This window comes from Antechinus flavipes, chromosome 2 (assembly GCF_016432865.1).
Source record: "Antechinus flavipes isolate AdamAnt ecotype Samford, QLD, Australia chromosome 2, AdamAnt_v2, whole genome shotgun sequence".
Lineage (NCBI taxonomy): Eukaryota > Metazoa > Chordata > Mammalia > Dasyuromorphia > Dasyuridae > Antechinus > Antechinus flavipes.
Genome location: NC_067399.1, coordinates 616,168,472 through 616,191,933, shown reverse-complemented (window position 1 = coordinate 616,191,933; position 23,462 = coordinate 616,168,472). Strand labels below are relative to the sequence as shown.

Below are 23,462 nucleotides of genomic sequence, written 5' to 3'. Positions count from 1 at the left end.
GTATTTATAGGAATAAAGTCCACCCCCAAAAGTAGCAATTCTTTTCTGAAAATTGGAAAATTGAAGAGCAGAGCATTTATTTCAGTGAGGGTAAGCCTGAACTGGTTTATCACATTCATATATCTTTTCTCTATTGATCTCAAATAGGTAATATGTTTAGGGATCCAGTATGAACTATACCTTAGCTCACACTCATATACCTCAGAGTAGTCACAGGAAATTTGTAATATATTTCTCATATTAAAACTATTTCAGAAATTTCTGGTAGTTTCAATCAACTTTATGGGTTGGTAAGAACAAGGATAACCAGTGGACAGTCATCTTTGTGCTCAGAGAATATCCTCAAATTATCAAGGAAAAATAAGAGGGATATTGATCTCATAACAAATCACTGACAGGAATTGAATAGGTCTGAGAGGCTCAAAGGGATTACCCTCATTGCTGAGACTAGGGATCCATCTGAGTGTTTGCAGTGTTTGTCAAACACTGACAAGGTTTGTCAGAAATCAATAGCATTACTCAGTATATATCTCATGGAAATATAATTAGCCCTCAGTTTTCTTGATCAACTTTTCCATCAAGAGTTTAACAAGAGTACCCAACATTTGAGGACTTGAATTGTGAAGTCTGGAAGAAGTGTTTCCTGATCCATCCTTCAGTGGATGAGGAGTTTTTTGATTGTGGTCCCTTGAAGGTATCCACAGAAAGCCTACCTACCGTTTGCAATGATTACACTCATTAATATGAACCATCAGTTCATAATCCTGTTGGGTCTGCCTGCCCAAAGACTCATGTCCATTCCCTTTTCTCCATTTATATCCACACTACTCTAGTTCAGGTCTTTATCACCTCACACCTGGAATATTGAAATATTGAGTGGTATCAAGAACTGAAATAAATCAAACTCATAAATGGAGGAATCAAGTGTTTTTAATTGAGACAGTAGGATTGGAAGCCTTCAGTCCAAGTCTGACTAGATGGTTGTCTGATCAGGAAACTTATAAAAAAGACTTGTATACTTTTAGGAGGAAAGGCGCGGAGGAGGTTATATTAAATAGTGAGGCCTAATTATGAGACCCCCAGTCTTCTTCAACAATTCCTGACAAGGAATTTTTTTTTCATCTTTATTGTCTGATTGGTAACCTATAGGTCCCAGGTCAAGTCCCATTTGGTCATTATTTGGGCCTTGATTGACTCAGATTGAATGCAAATAGCAATCATTTATCCTTTGGCCAGAAACCCTGAGGTTCTCCTCCTCTGGATTATTGTTATTTTTTGACTAGGTGAAAATAGAGGTTCTTTGCCAATGCTGCTACCTAATTTTAGTCACTGAATAGGTGTGGCCTCAGTCAAATTTGAGACCTGTCACCTCTAGTATATCTGGCCACTGGACCCAGATGCCTTAGGAGGGGAAAGTGAGGCAAGTGACCTTGCATAGCTCTCCCTCCCTTAAATCTAATTAACTTGCATGTCATAGCATTACCTCCTGCAGGTCCTCTTCAGAATGAAGGACAAATAGCTATCAATCTCCACAAGACTAGAACTTCAGAAGTTCCTTTGGCAGCTGGAGCTGCTTTTGTTTACAGCAGAATGGAGTTTTGTTCTACCCAATTGAGAATAAATGACATTACTAAAAATCTGCCATTGCTAGGATTGTTCAGAGGGAAGGGTTTTCTTATTGTGTCAGTATGGCTTTTTGACAGAGAAGTTAATGTTACATTTGATGTTAACAATATTCCCGTCAGTTCTAGTAGACTTGGCATGGAAAATACCATATGTATCCAGAGAGTATTATAGAGACTGAATGTGCATCAAAGCATACTATTTTTTACCCTTTTTGTTGCTTTTTTTTCTTGTTTTTCCCCCCTTTGGTCTGATTTTATCTGTACAGAATGACAAATATGAGAATGTTTAAAAGAATTATACACATTTAACCTGCATCAGATTGCTTGTTGTTTTGTGGAGAGGGGAGGGAGAAAAATTTAGAACACACAATCTTACAAAAATGAATGTTGGAAACTATCTGTGTATTTGGAAAAATAAAATCGTATTGGGGAAAAATGAAAAAATAAAATCTGGAAAAACAGCCCAACAATATTCTTGTTGGTAGCTTCCCATGATATCTGGTACATAGTAGGCCCTTAATAAATACTTGTTGACTGATAACTTCTGCAATAAAATTCAGACTCATTTAAAGCAACTCATAATCTGTCTTTCTAACATCATTTCGTGTTACTAGTTGTAATGTACCCTTCCTTTTCATCATATTACAGAAGTCATTTTCCCCTAAAGCTGCCCTCTGTGCTCAGAAGTTCCCTCATCCAATTTCCAATAATGTTTTCTCTCTTCCAGACATTCCCTAGGATACTTAAATACTTAACTGTATACTTATAGACTTCCTTCTACATAAGACTCTTGAGGGCTGGAAGGCATTTGCTTTGTCACTCCAGTACCTTACATACCTCTGCTTATCCTTCAGATATTTGTCTGACTTTACTTGCTTTTAATGCCCTCAAACCTTTTTGACCTTGGTTCTATCAGATGCAATGGACATTTTCCTACAAAGTTGCCCTTCCTCTCAGTGGTGCTTGGTTAATTTCTTAGATGTTTGGTGAACAGTATTTATATGTGATTCTTTAGGATTAGAGAAGTTGGTACTATATTGATTAATCCTTTGCAGGTTGGGTGAGAAATGGGAGTTCACATCTCTTTCCCTACAATTCTCTTTCATCATTTCAGCTTTAAGGACTATTTGCTGCCCAAAGACATAAAAATTGTAAAACTATTAGTTGATGAAATTCCTGGCAATAATCCTTATCAATACAGAGACATTTTTAAAAAATTGATTTATTTATTTGCTTACAGCATAGGTTCCTGGTACAGAACAGGGCTTCTTGAAGTTTTTCTATTTGTGATTCCTTTTCCCCTCAAGAAATTTTTATATGACTCATGTACATAGGTATATAAAATACATATACAAACCAAACATTTACTGATAATAGATCATAATTTTGCAAGAAGCTAAAACATATAAGATTGGGCCAAGAACAGCTGTTTCATGGATACCATGGAATTTTGCCTAGGACAGAAGGAGAAGGCAAAGATTTACACATCAAAGAACAAATAGAAGAAAGGGAAGATCTGTATCAGGTAAAATTATGAAAAGTAATAAATGTTGGAGATAAAATTACAATTTGTGGACTATTGACACTGAGGCTGTAGTTAGTTACTTGGTGTGCCTCATCTTAATTAAATAGAAGTAATAAAACAATCCAGAAATTCTCTTATCCCTACCCATTTAATCATTTGAGCTCAAATTTGAGGTCTCATTTATATTCTGCAGGCTCTAGCTAGTAATATGATCTGTTTTAGGCAAATGGCAGTAAGAAAGCCAAACCAGAAAAAAATTTTTCTTAAGACATTGACTTGCCTCAACCTGGGAATACATGCAAAGGGAGTAGATGGTAATGAATAGTATGAATTCTTAGAGTTATCAGAGTTTGGCCAGTGCTCAGGTGGAATTAGGTTTGCTGAATGCTTCCCAAGAGGGAAAACTTGAGTTGAGCTTTAGGGGAAGTTGGGGATTAAAAGAGGGAATACATTTTTGGCATGAGGGACAGCCTATTCAAATGTATGGAGGTGGAAGATGGGAACAGCAAATAAGCTAGTTTAGTTAGAACAAAGAGTGGATGAAGGGGAGTAATGTGAAATATAGAAAGGTAAGTTAAAAGAGATGCAATATATTGTATAGATTGGTATATTCTAAAGAATTTTATATGCCATGTTGAAGAATCCATTTTGTCTTAGAGGTAATGAGGAGTATAAGATTATTTTTACTGGTATATGGGATGATAGATTATAGAGATATAAAGAATGGAAATAGGGAGACCAACTAAAAATCTATTAGAATAGTCCTTATGAAAGGTTTTGAAGGCCTAAATGAGGGTAATGACTGCTTGAGTTGAGAAGACATATGCAAGAAATGTTTGTAGGCATAATTGATCTGACAGTAACTCTTTGGATGTGGTGTTTTGAGGGATAGAGGAATTGAGAAGGATTCTGAGGCTGCCAGGTTTAATGCTTGGAAGAATGGTGATGTTTAAAAAATTAGCAAAGCAGGAGAAAAGGTAGGGGATGGTGGGGCAAAGAGGAGAGGGAAACAGTTTTCTTTTCCCACATTTTAGTTTGAGGTGTTCTAAGGGAAATCTGGAAGATTTCTGCTCATGATCAAGTTGGACCATATAAATTTGAAAAAGCCATTGATGGTAATAGCAGATAGCTGCTTGTTTGTGAAATGTGGGTATATTCCTAACTTATCTTTGGTTATTAACTAGTAATGTATAACAAATCAGATGTGGTTGCTTCTATTCCTTTCTCTGTTCACATATACATTTATAGGAACAGAAAGTATGTAATGCCTAAATTTTTCCCTAATGGGCAAATTTCTTAGGCATACTTGACCCAGTTTGAGAACACTGATTCCTACCACTTGATGAAAAGAGACGGTAACTGGAAATGAAGAGTAGGATAATATACAGAGGGAAGTCCCTGATTGATAATGGTAGGAGTGAAATATCAAGAAAGTAAATCCAATCCCAATGACATCATGGCCTCAGTATAATGTACAAGGTTTCATTATGGTGATCATGTTTAATATAGGATTTTATTAGTGGTTTTCTATTTTGTTTTGGAGAAGGAGGTAATAAAAGCCTCTTTGTCTTGCCAAACTTTCTTACAAAGAAGGATTCTATGAAGATTCTCCTTTCTGTCTTGCAGCATATCGCACAGATGAAGGCCAGCCTTGGGTTTTGCCAGTAGTGAGAAAGGTAGAACTTCAGCTTGCTAAAAATGACTCTCTGAACCATGAGTACTTACCTATCTTGGGACTGCCAGAATTCCGAACCAATGCTTCCCGCATTGCTCTTGGGGAAGACAGCCCAGCCATCAAAGAGAAGCGGGTAAGTTCTGGGTAAGGAATCATTTTTCCTTTAAATATTTGTGGAGGCAATTCACAAAAAGATACTTTGAAGTAAACCAAATGACAGTGATAAACTTTGAGTTAGAGCAATATGATTATAATGATCAAAACCAGAAAATGACTGTAGGCTACTCTCTAGAAAACACATACCTTGATATACCTCTGGCTCTTCAGCACATAAAATAAGAACTAACTTTGATGATGTTACTTCTTTTTTTTTTTTAAATTTTTGTTTAATGATTACTTTATATTGACAACATTATCCCTTGCACTCGTTTCTTTTCCGATTTTTTTCCCCTCCCTCCCTCCACCCCCTCCCCTAGATGGCAAGCAGTCCTTTATATGTTGGATATGTTGCAGTATATCCTAGATACAATATATGTTTGCAGAACCGAACAGTTCTCTTGTTGCATAGGGAGAATTGGATTCAGAAGGTATAAATAACCCGGGAAGAAAAACAAAAATGCAGATAGTTCCCATTCGTTTCCCAGTGTTCTTTCTTTGGGTGTAGCTGCTTTTGTCCATCATTTAGATGTTGTTACTTCTGTCTAATTTTACAATCATCCAATTCTATCAACTAGTTGTTAATTCCAACATGTTAGAAAGTAGCAATTAAAAAACAAGTATCTGATGAGCTACTATTTTATGTTTACTATTCTGCACACTGAGAGTCAGCTAGGTGGTAGAGACAAGACTAAGCTTTCTAGGTTCAAATCTGCCCACAAACTAGCCTTACCAGTTGGGCAAGTCACTTAACCCTCTTTGCCTTAATTTCTTCATCGATAAAATGAGCTACAGAAAGGAAATGGCAAATCACTTCAGTATCTTTGCCAAGAGTCACAGTGGCAGATGTGGCTGAAAACAACAGAATGACACCAAATATTAAGGAATATAGAAGATAAAGGTCCTATTAGAAAGATTATTGAAGATAGTACATAAGATAATAACAGGTTGCTATTTGGTGTAATACTGTATTATTAGAATTCCAAAGTGAAAGAAATTGATACAAGTGGAATTTGAGGATAGGCAAGATCTGAAGAGGTGAAACAGAATAGTGGACAGAGAGCCAGACAGAATAGACAGATCAGAGTTCAAGTCTTGTTTTTGATATATTGGGTCATGCCTTCAGTGTAATGTCCAGGTCAGAGAATTTGGATGTTTTAGTCACTTTTCTTCATGACTCCAAATTATTTTACAAAAGGCTTGTACTAATTCACAGGTGAACTAGTAGTGCATTAATGTGCCAGCCTTTCTTTAACCCCTTCAAGATTCTTTTGTCATCTTTGCCAATTTGTTAGATATTAACAAATATAATTAACAAATTATAGATACAATAACAAATTATAAGTACATAAAACCTCATCATTGTTTTCATTTGTATTTCTTCTATTAGTAGTAGTTTGGAGCATTATTTCATGTACTTGTTAATAATTTGCATTTTTGAGAACTCTTTATTCATATTCTTTGACTATTTGTCAGTTGGAGAGTAGCTTTGGATTATCAGTTCCTGTCTTGTTACCAACTGATTAATGTATTGTCAAACACATTTATGTTGCAGAAATTCTGATTCAGTCTTGTTAGCTTAAAATATTAGGTAGATGTAGTTTTTCATCTACCTAATAAAGCTAGACTTAGATATATGCTACCAATAGATAGCAGAGCTTTGTTTCTTCCTCTGCTAAACAGTTATTGGTATTTTGCTATCTCAAAACTCAAGGCTGCAAATATTAGTAGAAAAATATGAGTATACATGTGTGAAGCTGCTCATTATAGAAACTAGTCTTATAAACCCTTTAGTTTCATTGAATTGCTGTGATTCAAGTAGGTGTGACTTAAGATGCAACTCTTTTTTTTTTTTTTAATAACTTTTTATTCATAGAACCCATGCCAGGGTAATTTTTTACAGCATTATCCCTTGCATTCACTTCTATTCTGATTTTTCCCCTCCCTTCCTCCACCCCCTCCCCCAAATGGCAAGCAGTCCTTTACATGTTGAATAGGTTACAGTATATCCTAGACACAATATATGTGTGCAGAACCGAACAGTTCTCTTGTTGCACAGGGAGAATTGGATTTAGAAGGTATAAATAACCCGGGAAGAAAAACAAAAATGCAAGCAGTTTATATTCATTTCCCAGTGTTCTTTCTTTGGGTGTAGCTGTTTCTGTCCATCTTTGATCCATTGAAACTGAATTAGCTCTCTTTATGGAAGAGATCCACTTCCATCAAAATATGTCCTCATACAACATCGTTGTCGAAGTGTATAATGATCTCCTGGTTCTGCTCATTTCACTCAGCATCAGTTCATGTAAGTCTCGCCAGTCCTTTCTGTATTCATCCCGCTGGTCATTCCTTACAGAACAATAATATTCCATAACGTTTATATACCACAATTTACTCAACCATTCTCCAATTGATGGGCATCCATTCATTTTCCAGCTTCTAGCCACTACAAACAGGGCTGTCACAAACATTTTGGCACAAAGAGGTCCCTTTCCCTTCTTTAGTATCTCTTTGGGGTATAAGCCCAGCAGAAACACTGCTGGATCAAAGGGTATGCACAGTTTGATAACTTTTTGAGCATAGTTCCAAATTGCTCTCCAGAATGGCTGGATGTGTTCACAATTCCACTAAGAATGTGTCAGTGTCCCTGTTTTCCCACATCCCCTCCAACATTCCCCATTATCTTTCCCTGTCATTCTAGCCAATCTGACAGGTGTGTAGTGGTATCTCAGAGTTGTCTTAATTTGCATTTCTCTGATTAATAATGATTTGGAGCATATTTTCATATGTCTATAAATAGTTTCAATTTCTTCATCTGAGAAGTCTGTTCATATCCTTTGACCATTTATCAATTGGAGAATGGTTTGATTTCTTATAAATTAGAATCAATTCTCTATATATTTTGGAAATGAGGCCTTTATCAGAACCTTTGATTGTAAAAATGTTTTCCCAGTTTATTGTTTCCCTTCTAATCTTGTCTGCATTTGTTTTGTTTGTATAAAAACTTTTCAATTTGACATAATCAAAATTTTCTATTTTGTGGTCAATAGTGATCTCTAGTTCTTCTTTGGTTATAAATTCCTCCCTCTTCCACAGGTCTGAGAGGTAAACTATCCTATGCTCTTCCAATTTATTTATAATCTCATTCTTTATGCCATGAACCCATTTTGACCTTATCTTGGTATACAGTGTTAAGTGTGGGTCAATGCCTAGTTTCTGCCATACTAATTTCCAATTTTCCCAGCAATTTTTTGTCAAATAATGCATTCTTGTCCCAGAAACTGGGGTCTTTGGGTTTGTCAAACACCATAATTATTAAAGTTATTGGCTGTTTTGTCCAAGATGCAACTCTTAAGGGGAGGTGAAGCTGAACAGAGGGAAGAAATGAGTATAACGTGATGTCAAAACGTCTGAAAAATAAGACTGGTTTAGAAAGATGGGACATATTACTAAAAGATGGATTAATCTGACAAGCTGGGATCATCTCATGTGTTTTCTAAGAAATTTTCAAACCTTGGTTCAGATTCTGCAGCAGAGAAATATCTTACAGAGATTTTTAGTCTCTGGAAAATATGAATAGAAGTTAACTACCTTCAGCCAATGATCATCTTTCTATTTTTCAGATAGGAAGTGTGCAGGCTTTGGGAGGAACAGGTGCCCTTCGAATTGGAGCCGAGTTCTTACGCAGGTGGTACAATGGAACAAACAATGCATCTACTCCTGTCTACGTGTCTGCTCCAACCTGGGGTGAGTTTTTCACTATCAGGAAAAGATAAAAAGAGAGAACAGGAAAGAATGATCCTTTTGATTTCTTTATTGATTTATTGATCAGTCTTAACAAAATATTAACAAAATCTTGATGACTTGTGTTGTGGGTTATGTGTACAAGTAATCTGATGCTAAACTTCAGATTTCAGCAAGAATAAATGGTTAAAAATGTGAGATTGGAATATTGGACAGGCAGATATCTTGGTAGTAGGACATAATACTGCAGTAAAATACAATTGCAGTTGTAATGGGACTAGTAGAATTCATATCCTCTTATAAATGACCCTGTTCCAGAAAGTCTTACAATTGGAAAGAAATCTTCAAAATCCCTAAGAAAAGGTCTGTTTTGTCGAATCTTAGATTATAGCAACAATGTTTGTGAAACACTTTTACTTTTTATTTTAGAAAATCACAATGGTGTGTTTGGTGCTGCTGGCTTTGTGGACATCCGATCATATCGTTACTGGGATGCAGCTAAGAGAGGGCTTGACCTTAAAGGCCTGCTGCAAGATATGGAGGTGAGGGACTTATTCATTTAATTATTAATTCATTTATCCTTCATCTATCTATGTCTATTTATTACATAATAGAAAGTTACAGGGAGCCTTGTGGGAAGGTTTTCTAGGAGGAAGAAGGGATCTTGTCTTTGGGTTAAGAAAGGCTTGGGCCACTTTTCTCAATTTAGATAGTGTCTTCTGGGGTTTAATTACATGTATGGAACAAATTCAGCTTTCTCATTACATTCAATGGCTTACCAAACCATTACTGATTCTACTTCCTGATATTTCCTGTTGCTACCCGTCAGAACTGATGCATATTGTTTTTCCTCAGAATGCTCCAGAGTTCTCTATCTTTGTCCTTCATGCCTGTGCACATAACCCCACTGGCACTGATCCAACTCCAGAGCAATGGGAGAAGATTGCTTCTGTCATGAAGGTAACTGGCACTTTCAGCATCTATCTATGATGCTGTTGACACAACCTTTTTAATGCATATACTAGTATGATTCCAAAAAACCATTTGATAGGTACCAAAAGGCATGAGTAAAATCAGACAATCATCTCTCTCAGAAAAATCCATATTAATGCTCTCAGAACCCTGTTGTTGTGGTACAGTTGGCATTAAAAATCAATGTTGGAAGGTATACCTTGTTCACTAACTTTAGGGTTGGGATTATTTCCTTCTAACAGCAAATACAATGCTAAAATGTACTGACTAAAACCATTTAATTGGGATCCTTCTGAAAAAATTCAATTGCCAGAGTATAGAGGATTTCCCCTTTAATGTTACCATATTCTGATATATTTAGTGGTATAATCCTTAGGTCTGAATAGGCTCACATATGGCAGGGCATCTCCCACAAGGTCCATGGGCCTTGTGCAGCTCCTGGGTGTCGACTTGGTATTCTGCTCATAGATGAACAGAGAAGGAGAGCAGCAGTTGTATCTATAGGAGTTAGGGAGAGAAATCAATGACTTACAAATATCTTGTAAGGTGTTCATTCTGAGAAGTTAGGTTTTGTTTTCAGTTGAGGCAGGAGAATGAATTTATTAAGACTAGGGCAGGTTCTCCCTCTCTAATTCTCCTTCTCTTCTTGCAGCGCCGATTTCTGTTCCCTTTCTTCGACTCAGCCTATCAAGGTTTTTCATCTGGGGACCTAGACAAGGATGCTTGGGCTGTCCGCTATTTTGTGAATGAGGGCTTTGAGCTCTTCTGTGCTCAGTCCTTCTCCAAGAACTTTGGCCTTTACAGTGAGTGCCCTCCTAAATAAACTCCTTTAGCCTACTGGGCCCATATCACACAATGGCTGGGTTGGAAACCTTTATGTGGGGGAAAGATCATTGGACTTAGATTTGATATGTATCTTTCTCTTTAGACGAGCGGGTGGGAAACCTGACCGTGGTTGGGAAAGATGGTGATAACGTCCTGCGTGTCCTTTCCCAGATGGAGAAGATTGTGCGTGTCTTGTGGTCCAACCCTCCTGCTCAGGGAGCTCGGATAGTGGCCACTACCCTTTCCAGCCCTGAGCTTTTTACTGAGTGGTAAGGTTCACAGGTAGAAATAAGAGGATTAGGAGCTTTATATTTAATCTATTTTCTTACATAAATTAGATGGTTTTGTTTTATGACAATAACTAATAACCAGACAATTATTAATATTAAAAATTTGTTTATCAAATATTTATTGCCTACATATCCAGTATTCCAGAGAAGCATAGAATATCCTATTGCTTCATTTTCTACAAAACACATTTTTCTCAACTTTCTTCTTTGATTAAACATACAAAATAGAATGTAGTTTAAACAAATGTGTAACCGATTTTTTTTTTTAAATGAAGGTATTACCTAAGTCAAATACTTGTTATTCTCTTTGGTACCCCATTTAGGTTTTTTTTTTTTTTGGCAGAGATAACAGCTAATAGAGGAGTTAAGTGACTTGCTATTACAGCTAATAAGCGTCTGAGGCTGGATTTGAATTAAGGTCTTCCTGGACTAGAGCCAGGATTACTTTCAAATAGTACTACAAACTTAATATAAGATATTTGGCTATGGGAATTATTAGGAGGAACTTTGATAGATAGACTTGATTTAATGGAAAAATAAAATATCCTAATATCTCAGGGTATTCTGCTACCCCTAGTAACAACATTGATGTACTCTTTTGGTCTATACTTGGTCTCTCCATTCTATCTTTAGGGAGTGATAAGTCAGGAAGAAACCCTTCATGGATCAGAATATCTAGTTTTATCTCATGAGAATGATAATACTTAGATTCTTTCAAAGTAATTAAATGATCAAATGGTTGTTAATTTGATTAGTGCCCACTCTGAAATCCAGAGTACTAAACCATAAGATTTACTATTACTATATTATTATTTACTACTACTTTTGAGACATACTATATAACCATTTTATAGAGTCAATAGTTGTCAACAGTCTGTTTAATCAAGTTTAACCTCAACTCATTGTTAGACCTGCATGAGTTAATACATTATTTTTGCAACAAAGCAGGCCAGTCCTTTCTCAACCCATTTTTTTTTCAGTTACTATTAAGGTTTGCTAGCTAATTTTCAGTTGGTAGGAGTGTTTAAAATGAATTAGAGGATTAGGGACTTTATATATAACTTAGATGATTTTGTTTTATATCAATAACTAATAATCAGACTAACAGTTATTAATATTAAGGATTCATTTATAGTTTACTTCATTTCCTACTCTTACAGGAAAGAAAATGTTAAGACAATGGCTGATCGGATTCTGTTAATGAGAACTGAACTCAGATCGCGCCTTGAAGCTCTTGGCACCCCAGGAACCTGGAATCACATCACTGAACAGATTGGAATGTTCAGTTTCACAGGATTAACTAGTAAGTCCAAGGCAAATCTCCTTCTGGGTTGTCCATTTGTAACTGTTGTGCTCTGAAGCTGACTTTATAGGAAAAACGTTGATAAGCAGCTGTCATAACCTCATTCAGCTTTGTTCCTTGCTTTCCTTTATCTACCTTCTCCAGTTTCCTTTCTGTTTTTTCTTACACAGATTTGTCATTTATTCTATCATAGCTTCTTATAATTTATCACTTTAATTGGTCATTAATTGAGCTGTTAAGGCAGTTGGTCAGTATAGAATTCTGGAGAAGTCAGTGATATAAAGCAAGTATGATTTTCTTATTGTTTCCTACTTAAATCTGCTGAGCCCCTTGAGGGTTCCAATAGCCTGAGTTGGTATCTTAGCAGCTGACAGATGGTTGGGCTTTTTTTAGTCATGTCGGCTTGGTGTAAGTATATCTTTGGAACAGAATATAAGCAAGTTAGGAGGGACATCAGATTTTACTTCTTTCTAACTTTAGGTCAAGGTCTAATGTTGAACTCTTGTACATGCTTCCCATTATCTTCAAGCTTCACCACAATTTTCAATAATATTTTATTTTTCCAATTACATATGAAGATAGTTTTCAGCATTCCAAATTTTCTCTCCTTCCCTCCTCCCCAAGGCAGCAAGTAATCTCATATAGGTTAAATATGTATAATCATTTTAAACATATTTGCATGTTGGTCATGTTTTCACTACAATTCTCTATAAGATTTCTTTGGAGAAAAAATGGTGGAAGTTCACTAGTCAAAGAGATTCTATAAAATCATCTTTTGAGATGTGGAGGACTTAACCACTTTAAAATGTAACAATCAGTTATGTGGAATTTTTGTCAACTAACATGTGGGAAGAGATCTTTTTAAATCCTAGAGATTTTTGTGTGACCATTATGATGACTCATAGAAGGGAAAGAGGAGAGCTTGATATTTACTTGGCTTAGAGGCAAGAAATTTGGATTTGGGAATTAGGAAGACTTTCCCCACTTACCAGTGGTATGATCTTAGGCAAGTTCTTTAGTACTTTACTGAGTCTCTGTAATCCTGGGAAATCAGTTTAATTTTTCTTTTGTTTGTTTGTTTGAATTCTCAAGATAGTTGCTTTATTTCTAATATTTTGATTGATGTGAGAAAGGTGCTTTATGAACCTTAAACACTAAAAACGGGAGCCATAAATATTGGAGACAGGATGGTATAGTGGAAAGAGTGCTGGGCTTGGAGTCATAAGACTAGAATTAGAGTTTTGGCTTTTCTACAGATTTCTTGTGTGACCTCAGGCAAGCCACCTGGATGACAAACTCACTCAAATGTAAAAAGAAGTGGTTAAACTATTTCTATTATCCCTTCTTAGCACTAAATTCCTAGCATCCTTTTAGCAGTAATAACAATGATTGGGAATACTTAGATAGTGCAGTAGAACAAGCACCTGTCCTGGAGTCAGCAGGACCCGAGTTCAAATCTGTCCTCAGACACTTAATATCTACTAGCTGACAAGACTACTTGTCACCCTGGGCAAGTCACTTAACCCCAATTGCCTCTCAAAAACAAAATCAAAAACAATAAAATGAGATTTTGTAGAAAGTATTTCATAGGATAATATATATATCTTAGTTCTAATATAAGTAATAAACATTTCTAAAGGAGGGAAGGTATAGCTATCAGTTTGGGTAATTTACTGGGAGATACTGGATTCAAAAGAAGAAGAATATTATCTGGATAATGCTTAAATTTAAAAACTCAGGAAAAACATCTTTAAAAAAGGCACAAATTTTTATTTTTATAGATCTCAGGAAGTACTTTGTGATCATAATATTTTTTATGCTTCAGATAAGCATCTGTTAAGTATAATAGTTACCTATTTCTAGGATTTTCTTTTCATTTGAAAATTAGGAAGATAGAAAAAGGGAAGTATTTCATTAATATTTATATTTACAACATGGTAGAATTTTTATTATCATTTTACAGATTCCATAATTTTTTACCTTTCTAAAAATTTAAAATCAATAAAGTTGAGCTTTTTTTTTCCTTCCAAAAAATAGCAGTTGCATCTAATTACAAATAATTTTATCTTGTAGGGTACAGTGTCACTTTGCTTAGTATGTATTAAGTTAATATTAAAATCCATTTTTCTATATTAGACTGCCTTCTATTATTACTTACAGATATCACTTAGAAACTTGATGTGATTTTTTCACATTTTTATTTTTTAAAAAGAATCATAGAGCTTTATATAGAGAGCTGAAAAAATACCTTTGAGTTCAACCTTCTCATTTTGTAAATATGAAAATCAAAGTAGTCAAGGAGAATAAATAAAGGACCCACGATCACACAAGAATTTAATTGCAGGACCAGGATTTGAAATCAGGCCTTTGACTCTAGAGCCAGCATTCTTTCCATTGCAGTAGAAAGTATCAGTGAAAACATCTTTATTCTTACTTGTACCTAACTCCTAGTTATCAAATAAAAGAAAAAAAGTCAAAATTCACAAATATTTTTGCTAAAGACATTGAAGGAAATATTTCTACCTATAAAAATGACATCAATATTGTTGAATATTTTGGTTCCTATTTGCTCTTGGGGACATTTTGGGGCTGGATAGTGCTTTGGATATTAATGATAGTTAAAAGGATAAGTGGAATTCTACTGAATCTTAATTTTACTTGATAATTTATAAATGACCAAATTTTATAGTCTTCTGTTTTGATGTCTTCATTTTTCTATTTTAGTCAAGCCAGTTATTGAGTATAGAAATTAGGCCTGCTCTTTTCAGATCATCAACAACTATGTCTTGTGAATTTTACCCTGGAAAACATAGGTTTCTTCAAATGTAATTTCAGGAAATACATTGAGATGAAGCAAAGGAGCCATTGGAAGTAATTTATCCAAAAATAGTAGGTACTGAGTATAGAAATTAGGTCTCCTGTTAACAGATCTTTAGCAATTCCTGGCCTATGAATTGTGCTCTTCTTCAAATGCAAATCAAAAAATACATCAGGCTAAAGCAAAGGAGCCACTAGAAGTATTTTATCTGAAAACAGATGGTCTGACATTGTCTTAATGAGTTTAAAACTAGTACCTATGTACAAGCTCTCTCACTCTTACACTTACACATGGACAGGGTAATTGGGGTTAAGTACTTGTCTAGGATCACACAGCTAGAAAATGTTAAGTGTTTGAGGCCAGAAGAACTCAGGTTCTCCTGATTTTAGGGCCAGTGCTCTATCCATTGCACTATCTAAGTGCTTACCAGAACTGATGATAAAACAGCTTCTGTGTTTTGAATCTCTTACTTTAGATAGTAGAGTTTTAAAATAATTATCAGAATTCTTTTTTAATATTTAGGACCCAACTTAAATCTAATTTGTGAGGGACATTAAGCAGCTATTTAATTAAATGGGAAAATCAGTTCAATTGTAATAAATTTTCTAATAAAGGGGCTTCTTTGGTTTTGAGATGCTCATGTCTGGCTACATCTCAGTGCTCTGGGAAAACCTAAGAAGTCTTGGGGAGCTTGTTAGGAGAGAGAACTTAGTAGTTCTGAGCTGTTGATACAGTGCTCTTTGCTGGTTAACTACATTGTAACTACTATGTTTTATGTAATATGGAAGAACATTGTTATTACAATGTGTTATAATATGGAAGAAACCTCACTCTTGTATTTTCTGGAAGACAAAGCATAAGGTTGAGTAAGCTTTGGTCTTTTTTCAGAATTAACTAAGTGTAATGGGGACAGTTTCCACCTTAAAAATAGCTTTTTTTCCAAAAGCTAACTTGGAAGTCGGTTGTTTTGAATTCAGAGTATATTTTCCAAACACTGGTGTCTAGGTTTCTATGTCCTATAAAAACCTATTTAACTGAGTGATTGAAACACTGTACCTCTAAAATGGGAGGAAAATGTATTACTCTCTGACTTGTTTTGATTAATAGGTGGAGATTTTTTATAGTGAGTCCAGGGTATTGTGAATATTTTTAGGACCACTAGAAAATGACAATACTGCCTCTGTGTCTTAATTCCCTATATACTTGATACCAGTATTATCTTTAGCACTAATTTTATGCATATGGCCACAAATAAGGTAGTTTGGAGCTCACAAATGGAATGAAAAGAGGACCAAATTGGAAAAGAGCTTTTAGTAACTTATGCAAGAGTTAGAAATATGGAATTAAATAGGAATTAAATGAAGGGCTTAAAATGAAATGGATTTAATAGGGTGCAAAGATTTCCTGACTGTATAACTCTTCTGTGAGCAGTTAAAGACGACAGAAGAGTGAGGAGATTGATGCTGGTTTATACAGTCACTTGATTGTCATCATAACATTTATTATAGCACTTTATAAATATTATCTGATTTTTATCAAGAACTTAACAAGTCAAGCCAAATAAACTTTATATCTTTTTTTAAAAGCATGATTACTTAACTGATAAATCTGAAAAAAAAATTGTAGTTGCAATTAGTTTATCCAAATTTTTAGCAAAGCATTTGATAAAATATTTCCTTTCATAGGGATTGAACTTGTGACTTATATAGAGAACTTCTTAAAAAAGGAAATCACCTCTAGTGAGTCAGCTTTTCTATAATTTAGCCTCTTAGGGAGCTTCCTAAAACGTGGTAGTGGTGAGTGGCAAGTTAAGTGACTTAATTTATGTCAGCATGTGTCAGAGGCAAGTTGAACCTGGTCCTTTCTGGCAATAGACCACAATGCCTCTCCTATCCTATCTTATCTTATGTTTGTAGAAAAGAGAAGGTATTGGGACTCAATAATAAAACATTTAGGTAGAAATAGAATTACTTGAATGACCATGCAGTGTCAGCTTGGCAGAGCTCTAGTGAAGTGTCCCAGGAATACATAATTGGTCTCCTGTTTTTGAATATTTTTATCAGGGTAAAGGCTAAATGATGTGCTTGTCAAATTTTCAGTTGACACAAATCTGGAAGGAAGAATATATACCCCCCCCCCAATTGTACCAGTCCTTTTTGTGCTATAAAAAAATTAGGAAAAACAAGTAGATACCCATCTATGTGGGAATGGCTGGACACATTATATTTTAATGTCATGCAATTATTGCTCTATATGAAACAACGAATGCAAAGAATTAAAATGAGCTCATATAAATTGATAAAGAACAATAATTCCAAGAAAACAATGTGCTCAAATAATCTGATTATGTAAAGGAAAACAACAATGAATGATGCAGGAACTCTTGATGTGATAGGCAACTGACTTCAGATGACTGAGGATTAAATATATTTTCCTTCTCAGTTGCAAAATACCTTTTGAAAAGAGATATCAAAATGAAAACATACAGGAATATTATAATCAAATTCCAGAGAGCCAGATCAAGCAGAGAATATTTGCAAGCAGCTGGAAAGAAAGAATTCAAGTATTGTGGAGCCACAGTCAGAATAACACAAGTTTTAGCAGCTTGTACATTAAAGGGTTGGAGGATTTGGAATATGATATTCTGGATGACAAAGGAGTTAGAACTACAACCAAGAATCATCTATCTAAAAAGACTTCCTTTGGGAGGAAAATGGACATTTAATGAAATACAGGGTTTTCAGGTATTCTGGATGAAAAGAACAGAGATGCATAGAAAATCTGACTTTCAAATATAAGACTTAAGAGAAACATAAAAAAGATTATAACAGTAAGGAGAAATCATAGAGAACTTAATAAGTCTAAACTACTTACATTCCTAAGAAGATAACACTTTTGTAACTCATAAGAACTTTCTTATTATTAGGGAAGTTAGAAGGATTATATATACACAGAGGACACAAATGTGAATTGAATATGAAGGGATTATATCTTTTTTAAAAAAATTAAAGGGTGAGATAAATGCACTGGGAAAAAGAGAAAGGGAAAGGTAGAATGGCAGGGAAAATAGAAGTAGAGTGGAAATGAAGAGTGAATGAACCTTAATCTCATCAGAATTGGCTCAGAGAAGGTATAACATTCACATTCAACTGGGTATACAGATCTGTCTTACCGTAAGGAGAGAAGGGTATAGGGTATAAGAGAAAGGAGGGAGATGATAGAAGGGAGGGCAGATTGGGAAAAAACCATGTTTGAGGAAAGTCATATTGAAAGAAAAGAGATCAGAATAAGTATGGAAATAGGATGGAGGGAAATACAATTAGCAATCTTAACTAAAAAAAATTGAAGTAAATTTCTTTGATAAAGGCCTTATTTCTTAAACATAGAAAAATTAAATTTTAAAAAGAACCATTTTCCAGTTGATCAAAAGATAACAATTTTCAGATGAAGCCATTTGTTATATGAAAAATGCTCTAGCTCATTATTTAGAGAAATGCAAATGAAAACAATTCTGAGATACTACTTTATACTTATTAGATTGGCTAATAGGACAGAAAAGAAAAATGACAAATGTTTGACATCACATGGGGAAAATGACATTACTGCTCTGTTGGTGGAGTTATGACCTGATCCAACCATTCTGTATAGCCATTTGAAACTATGCCCAGAAGTTTATAAGCCAACCCCAAAGATTTTAAATCCATACATATCCTTTGACCTAGCAATACCACTGCTAAGTCTATATCCATAAAGAAAATTTTTTTTTAAAAATGAAAGGACCTAAAAATAAAGCAACTCTTTTCTGGTAGCAAAAAAATTGGAAATTGAGGTGATACCCATCAATTAGGATGGTTAACAAATTTTGATATGTGATTGTGATGGATTGTTATTGTACTATAAGAAATAATGGGGACAGCTAGGTGATACAGTTGATAGAGCACCAGTCCTGACGTCAGGAGGACCTGAGTTCAAATCTGACCTCAGACACTTAATACTTCCTAGCTGTGTGACTGGGCAAGTCACTTAACCCCAATTGCCTCAGCAAAAGAAAAAAAAAAGAAATGAAAAAATTTTTTAAAATCAAAAAGGAATAATGCTCAGGCTGCTCTCACAAAAATCTAAAACTGATACAAAGTAACGTACTATGTACAAAGTAACAGCAACATTGCTGTAAATGACTTAGCAATTCTCAGTAATACATTGATCTAAGACAATCCTAAAGGACTTAATTTTATCCATCTCCAAAGAAAGAACTGGTGGTGTTTGAATATAAATTGACGCATGTTTTTAAAAACTTTATTATTATTTTATTTTTATTATTATTAAAAACTTTATTAGTATTTTTTGTGTGTTTTCTTTTTCTTTCACAACATGTTAATATGAAAACATGGTTTGCATTTCCACCTATATATAACCTATATTGAATTGTTTTCCTTTTCAGTGAGGGAAATTGGGAAGAAGGGAGAGAATTTGGAGCTTAAGTTTTTAAAAATGAATGTCAAAATTGTTCTTATATGTAATTGAAGGAAAAAGCCTAGTAACATAATGAAGATTTCCTTGAATGCATGTTTCCCTGGTTTCTTCTAATTCTAAATTTTCTGTGATCCCTTATCCAGGGGAGTGAGGAAAAGAAAGTGATAGGGAAATGACAGAAACATTGATGCCTTTAGCTCAGTATTGTAAGGATTGCACTAGCACCCAGGACACCCCAGAATCAGCCAGAGTCAAGATAAGCAAAAGTCCTTAATCTTTATTCTGGGTCCCCAGACGCAGAATTGAACAGGCTGGAAGCAGAATCTCCGCGACTGCCTTCTCTCTCATCTACCGCCAAGAGTGTGCCCCTAGTTAGTCTTACTCTACCCCTAGTCCCTCCTACAATCCTCTATACAACAATCATTGAACCAGTATGGATAGTGGAAAGGACCATTTTCCAAGCATATACTCATAGAGTATTGTCCAATCAGTAGTTAGCCTCAAGCGCTCAGCAGTCCCGACCTCAGTGCATCAACCCAATAGTTTCAGCCCTCTACAGATATAACTGGCCACTTTCTAGTTCAGTGCCATCTGTAACATACTTCAAAAGATTAAGAGGATGCGTCTCATTACATTCTCCCTATGCTGGCCAGTTTTAGGGCTTATATTCAACACAATCTCATCTACCCTTCATTAATTATAACCAACACCCCACAGCTCAACTCCTGCCTTAAAAACGCCTTACTTTTTAACTGGAGATTGGTCCTTTAAGACAACCTTAATCTAACCCTGAATGAAACCTACAGCAGCAGCAGTAGCAGTTTGCTAAGCTGGCCCAGAGCAGGTGCCATTGAGAAAGCCTCCATTCCCCACATTTAGCATATTCACAAAGAAAAAAAAAATTACTGATAGGACACAATCAAAAACATTTAGAGACTACCGTTTTAGAGGGCTGTAAAATCACATTAATCTTTTGGGCATAATGCTAAAGCTATATATACCCAGAGACCACAATGCCTTTTGAGATAGGTGTAGGAAGGGAAGAGAGGGCCAGGTAGAGCTATTCATTGAAAGATAAAGGATATTTATAAGTCACATTATAGATTTAGAGCTAGATGCCACCCTAGAACTCATCTTTTCCATCTTCTTCATTTTTCAACCCAAAATGGGTTAAATGACTTTTTCAGGGTCACAGTCAGATCACACAAATAGTAAGAAGGACAGAATCTGTGTCCTCTGATTGACTCCAAATCTATTGTTCTTTTCATTGTACCACCCCACCACCTTTCATATCTTGCTTTTGGGAACTATTCCTAGTCTCCATTTCAACAAGTTTTTATTAAACAAAAAACAAAATAGATCTTGGCTTCAAGGAGCTAGTTGTTTCCTGGTTGAGAAGATAGGAGAGATAGCCTCAAAATAAAGTTTCTCTTAGGAAAATCTTTACTAGAGAGTTAATACTGAGGGTTAATAATTTAAAAAAATAAGAACTATGTTTTATTTCATCTTTATATTTTCTCTACTGCCTGGTACATTGTTATTTACAAATATAGTAGGCATATAGTACATTTTTTAAAAATGTAATTGAAACTGTCTCTTCTATGTATGGGTACAAAAACATTTGCATATTATCGAATGGTCACATTCTAACAAGAGTTAGGTTTTTGTGTATATGTCTTATCTCCTCTTCTAGATGGTAAGTTCCATTCATACATGGGCATAGCTTATTCTTCCACCACAGCATATAACATAGTATATTACATATAGTGATTTCAATGAATATTGGTTGACTAAATGGTAGAAGCAATTATTCACAGTCCAGGCTTACTAGAAATTTACACCAAAGAATCTGTTTGAAGTAATCTTACTCCTCCAACATAGAGGAATACAGTAGACTGTAAGCTTTGTGTGTGTGTTGGGGGGGTAGCCATTTTTTCTTTTATTTTGTGCCTTTATACCCCGCAAAAGTACATTTTAAAGCACTTAATTTTTTTTTTTTTTAGTTTGAAGTTCTTTTCTTCTACCCTCTCCCTACTCACTAAGAAGTCAAGGAATTTGATACCCATGATACATGTGAAATCATGGCAAATTACATTTTTCATATTAGCCATATCAACTAAAACAAAAAAGCAAGAAGAAGAAAATGAAAAAAATTATAACTTTTTGGATTTTTGAGTTTACACTTAGAGTTCATCCTTATGAAATGGATAGCAATTTTCATCTCAAGTCCTTCTTGATTGTCTTGAATCGTATTTCAGAGAAGCTTAGTTTTTCCAGTCAATCATCATTACAATGTTGCTATTATTGTGTGCATTATTCTTCTGCTCTGTTCATTTCATTTAGCATCAGTTCCTATAGATCTTCCTTTTTTTTTTTTTCTGAAACCAATCCCTTGTCATTTCTCATAGAACAATAATATTTCATCCCAATTAGAGGCTACAACTTATTCGGCTATTCTTCAATTGATAGGTATCCCCTCAAACTCCAATTCTTTGTCATCATAAAAAACTCTGCTATAAACTTTTTTGTATACATTGGTCATTTCCTGTTTGATCTCTTTGGGATACAAATCTAGTACTAGTGGATCAAATAATATGCCTACAATTCTAAGTTGTTTTCTAAAATGGTTGTACTGGTTTGTAACTCCACCAACAATTCATTAGTGTACCTATTTTTCCTTCAGCATTTATCCTTTCTGGGAGGTGATTCCTCAGAATCACCTTAAAATGCCTTTAATTTGCATTTATTTAATCAATAATAATTTAGAGCAGTTTTTCACATAACCAAATAGCTTGGATTTCTTCTAAAAGAAGAATATCCCTTGATCTTGATCAACTGGGAAATGGTTCTTATTTTTATAAATTTGACTCAGTTCCCTCCATATGTTGAGAATCAAGGCATTTATCAGAATTTGCTTATTGTAAAACTTTCTTGTTATAAAACTATTCATTGCCTATGGTACCTTTTAGCAAAAGATATAGCAAAATTATAGAAAAAAATATAGTTTCCTGGGAGTTAAAATTTGCAAAAGACTACTTCCTCAGAGACCAATGCCTTATTTTTTTCCTATAAAAGTTGAATTAGAATATCTCTTTTGTCATTTGGTATCTTCTCTAGGGAGATGAGGTAGGAAAAGTGCTAATTTCCTAAATACTCAGCTTCTTTTGTGAACCCAGTCTTAACTGTTTTAACCATTGACTTTTGTCTTTTCAACAGCAAAGCAAGTGGAATATTTGATCAATGAAAAGCACATCTATCTACTGCCAAGTGGCCGGATCAATATGTGTGGCCTGACTACAAAGAATCTGGATTATGTGGCTACCTCCATCCATGAAGCCGTCACTAAAGTCCAGTGAAGAAGCACCCACCCAACCAGCACCACCAAAGCTGCTGTCTATCATATGTGTGTAGCCCCTGCTTGCACAAATCCATTATCTATATAGTGTAATAGTGACAATCAAAGGACTGGAATGACTACATTGGTGGGATACCAGTGTTTGGAGTTGACATGATTTGAGATTGCCCAGGATTAGGGCTCTTTTGGAGAGCCATGAAATATGAACATTTTTGATTTAAAGGAAAAAAAGAAAAACCCATATTATTGTGATCATTATGTGAGTGAAGCATGTTGACCTACCCTCCTCCAATCAGTGTGTTTATAGTTTATTTGCTTCTGTTTGAATGTTGTAAAAATAGATTATATCAAGTCATTTATTCTTGGAGCAAAAACCTAACCCCAAAGATCAAGTCAGCAGAAGAGCTGTGTGATTGTAGCCATCGGCAATGCCATTAAAACAAACAAACAAACAACCTTTTATCTCTACAAAGAGTTTCTTTCTGTTTCTTTTCCTTGGTTATTTCTGTGCTCTAATTTTTGACACCTTGGTGGTTTTCCAAGATCAAGGGAATGTTTCTCCCCTTTGTTTCATAGTTCTGCCACATCCTTAAGCCTAGTCAAAACCCTACTCATTAAGGAATATTATACAGCAAACCATGTTAGCCCCTGTGAATTTCAACTGATACAAGTAAGATTTTTGCATGTAAGTTAAGATACTG

General features: G+C 35.0%; 1 protein-coding gene across 1 annotated transcript in view; it reads left to right on the top strand.

The window, feature by feature from the left end:
• The window catches only part of GOT1 (glutamic-oxaloacetic transaminase 1), a 30,957-nt gene extending 7,741 nt beyond the window's left edge, over nt 1-23,216 (top strand). The window contains exons 2-9 of the mRNA XM_051981840.1: nt 4,777-4,958; nt 8,605-8,728; nt 9,155-9,267; nt 9,581-9,685; nt 10,350-10,500; nt 10,626-10,791; nt 11,973-12,115; nt 22,623-23,216. Of these exons, the coding sequence (XP_051837800.1) occupies nt 4,777-4,958; nt 8,605-8,728; nt 9,155-9,267; nt 9,581-9,685; nt 10,350-10,500; nt 10,626-10,791; nt 11,973-12,115; nt 22,623-22,762 (1,124 nt within the window). The 3' untranslated portion in view covers nt 22,763-23,216. The remainder of the gene's footprint in view (nt 1-4,776; nt 4,959-8,604; nt 8,729-9,154; nt 9,268-9,580; nt 9,686-10,349; nt 10,501-10,625; nt 10,792-11,972; nt 12,116-22,622) is intronic.
• The last annotated feature ends 246 nt before the right edge of the window (nt 23,217-23,462 follow it).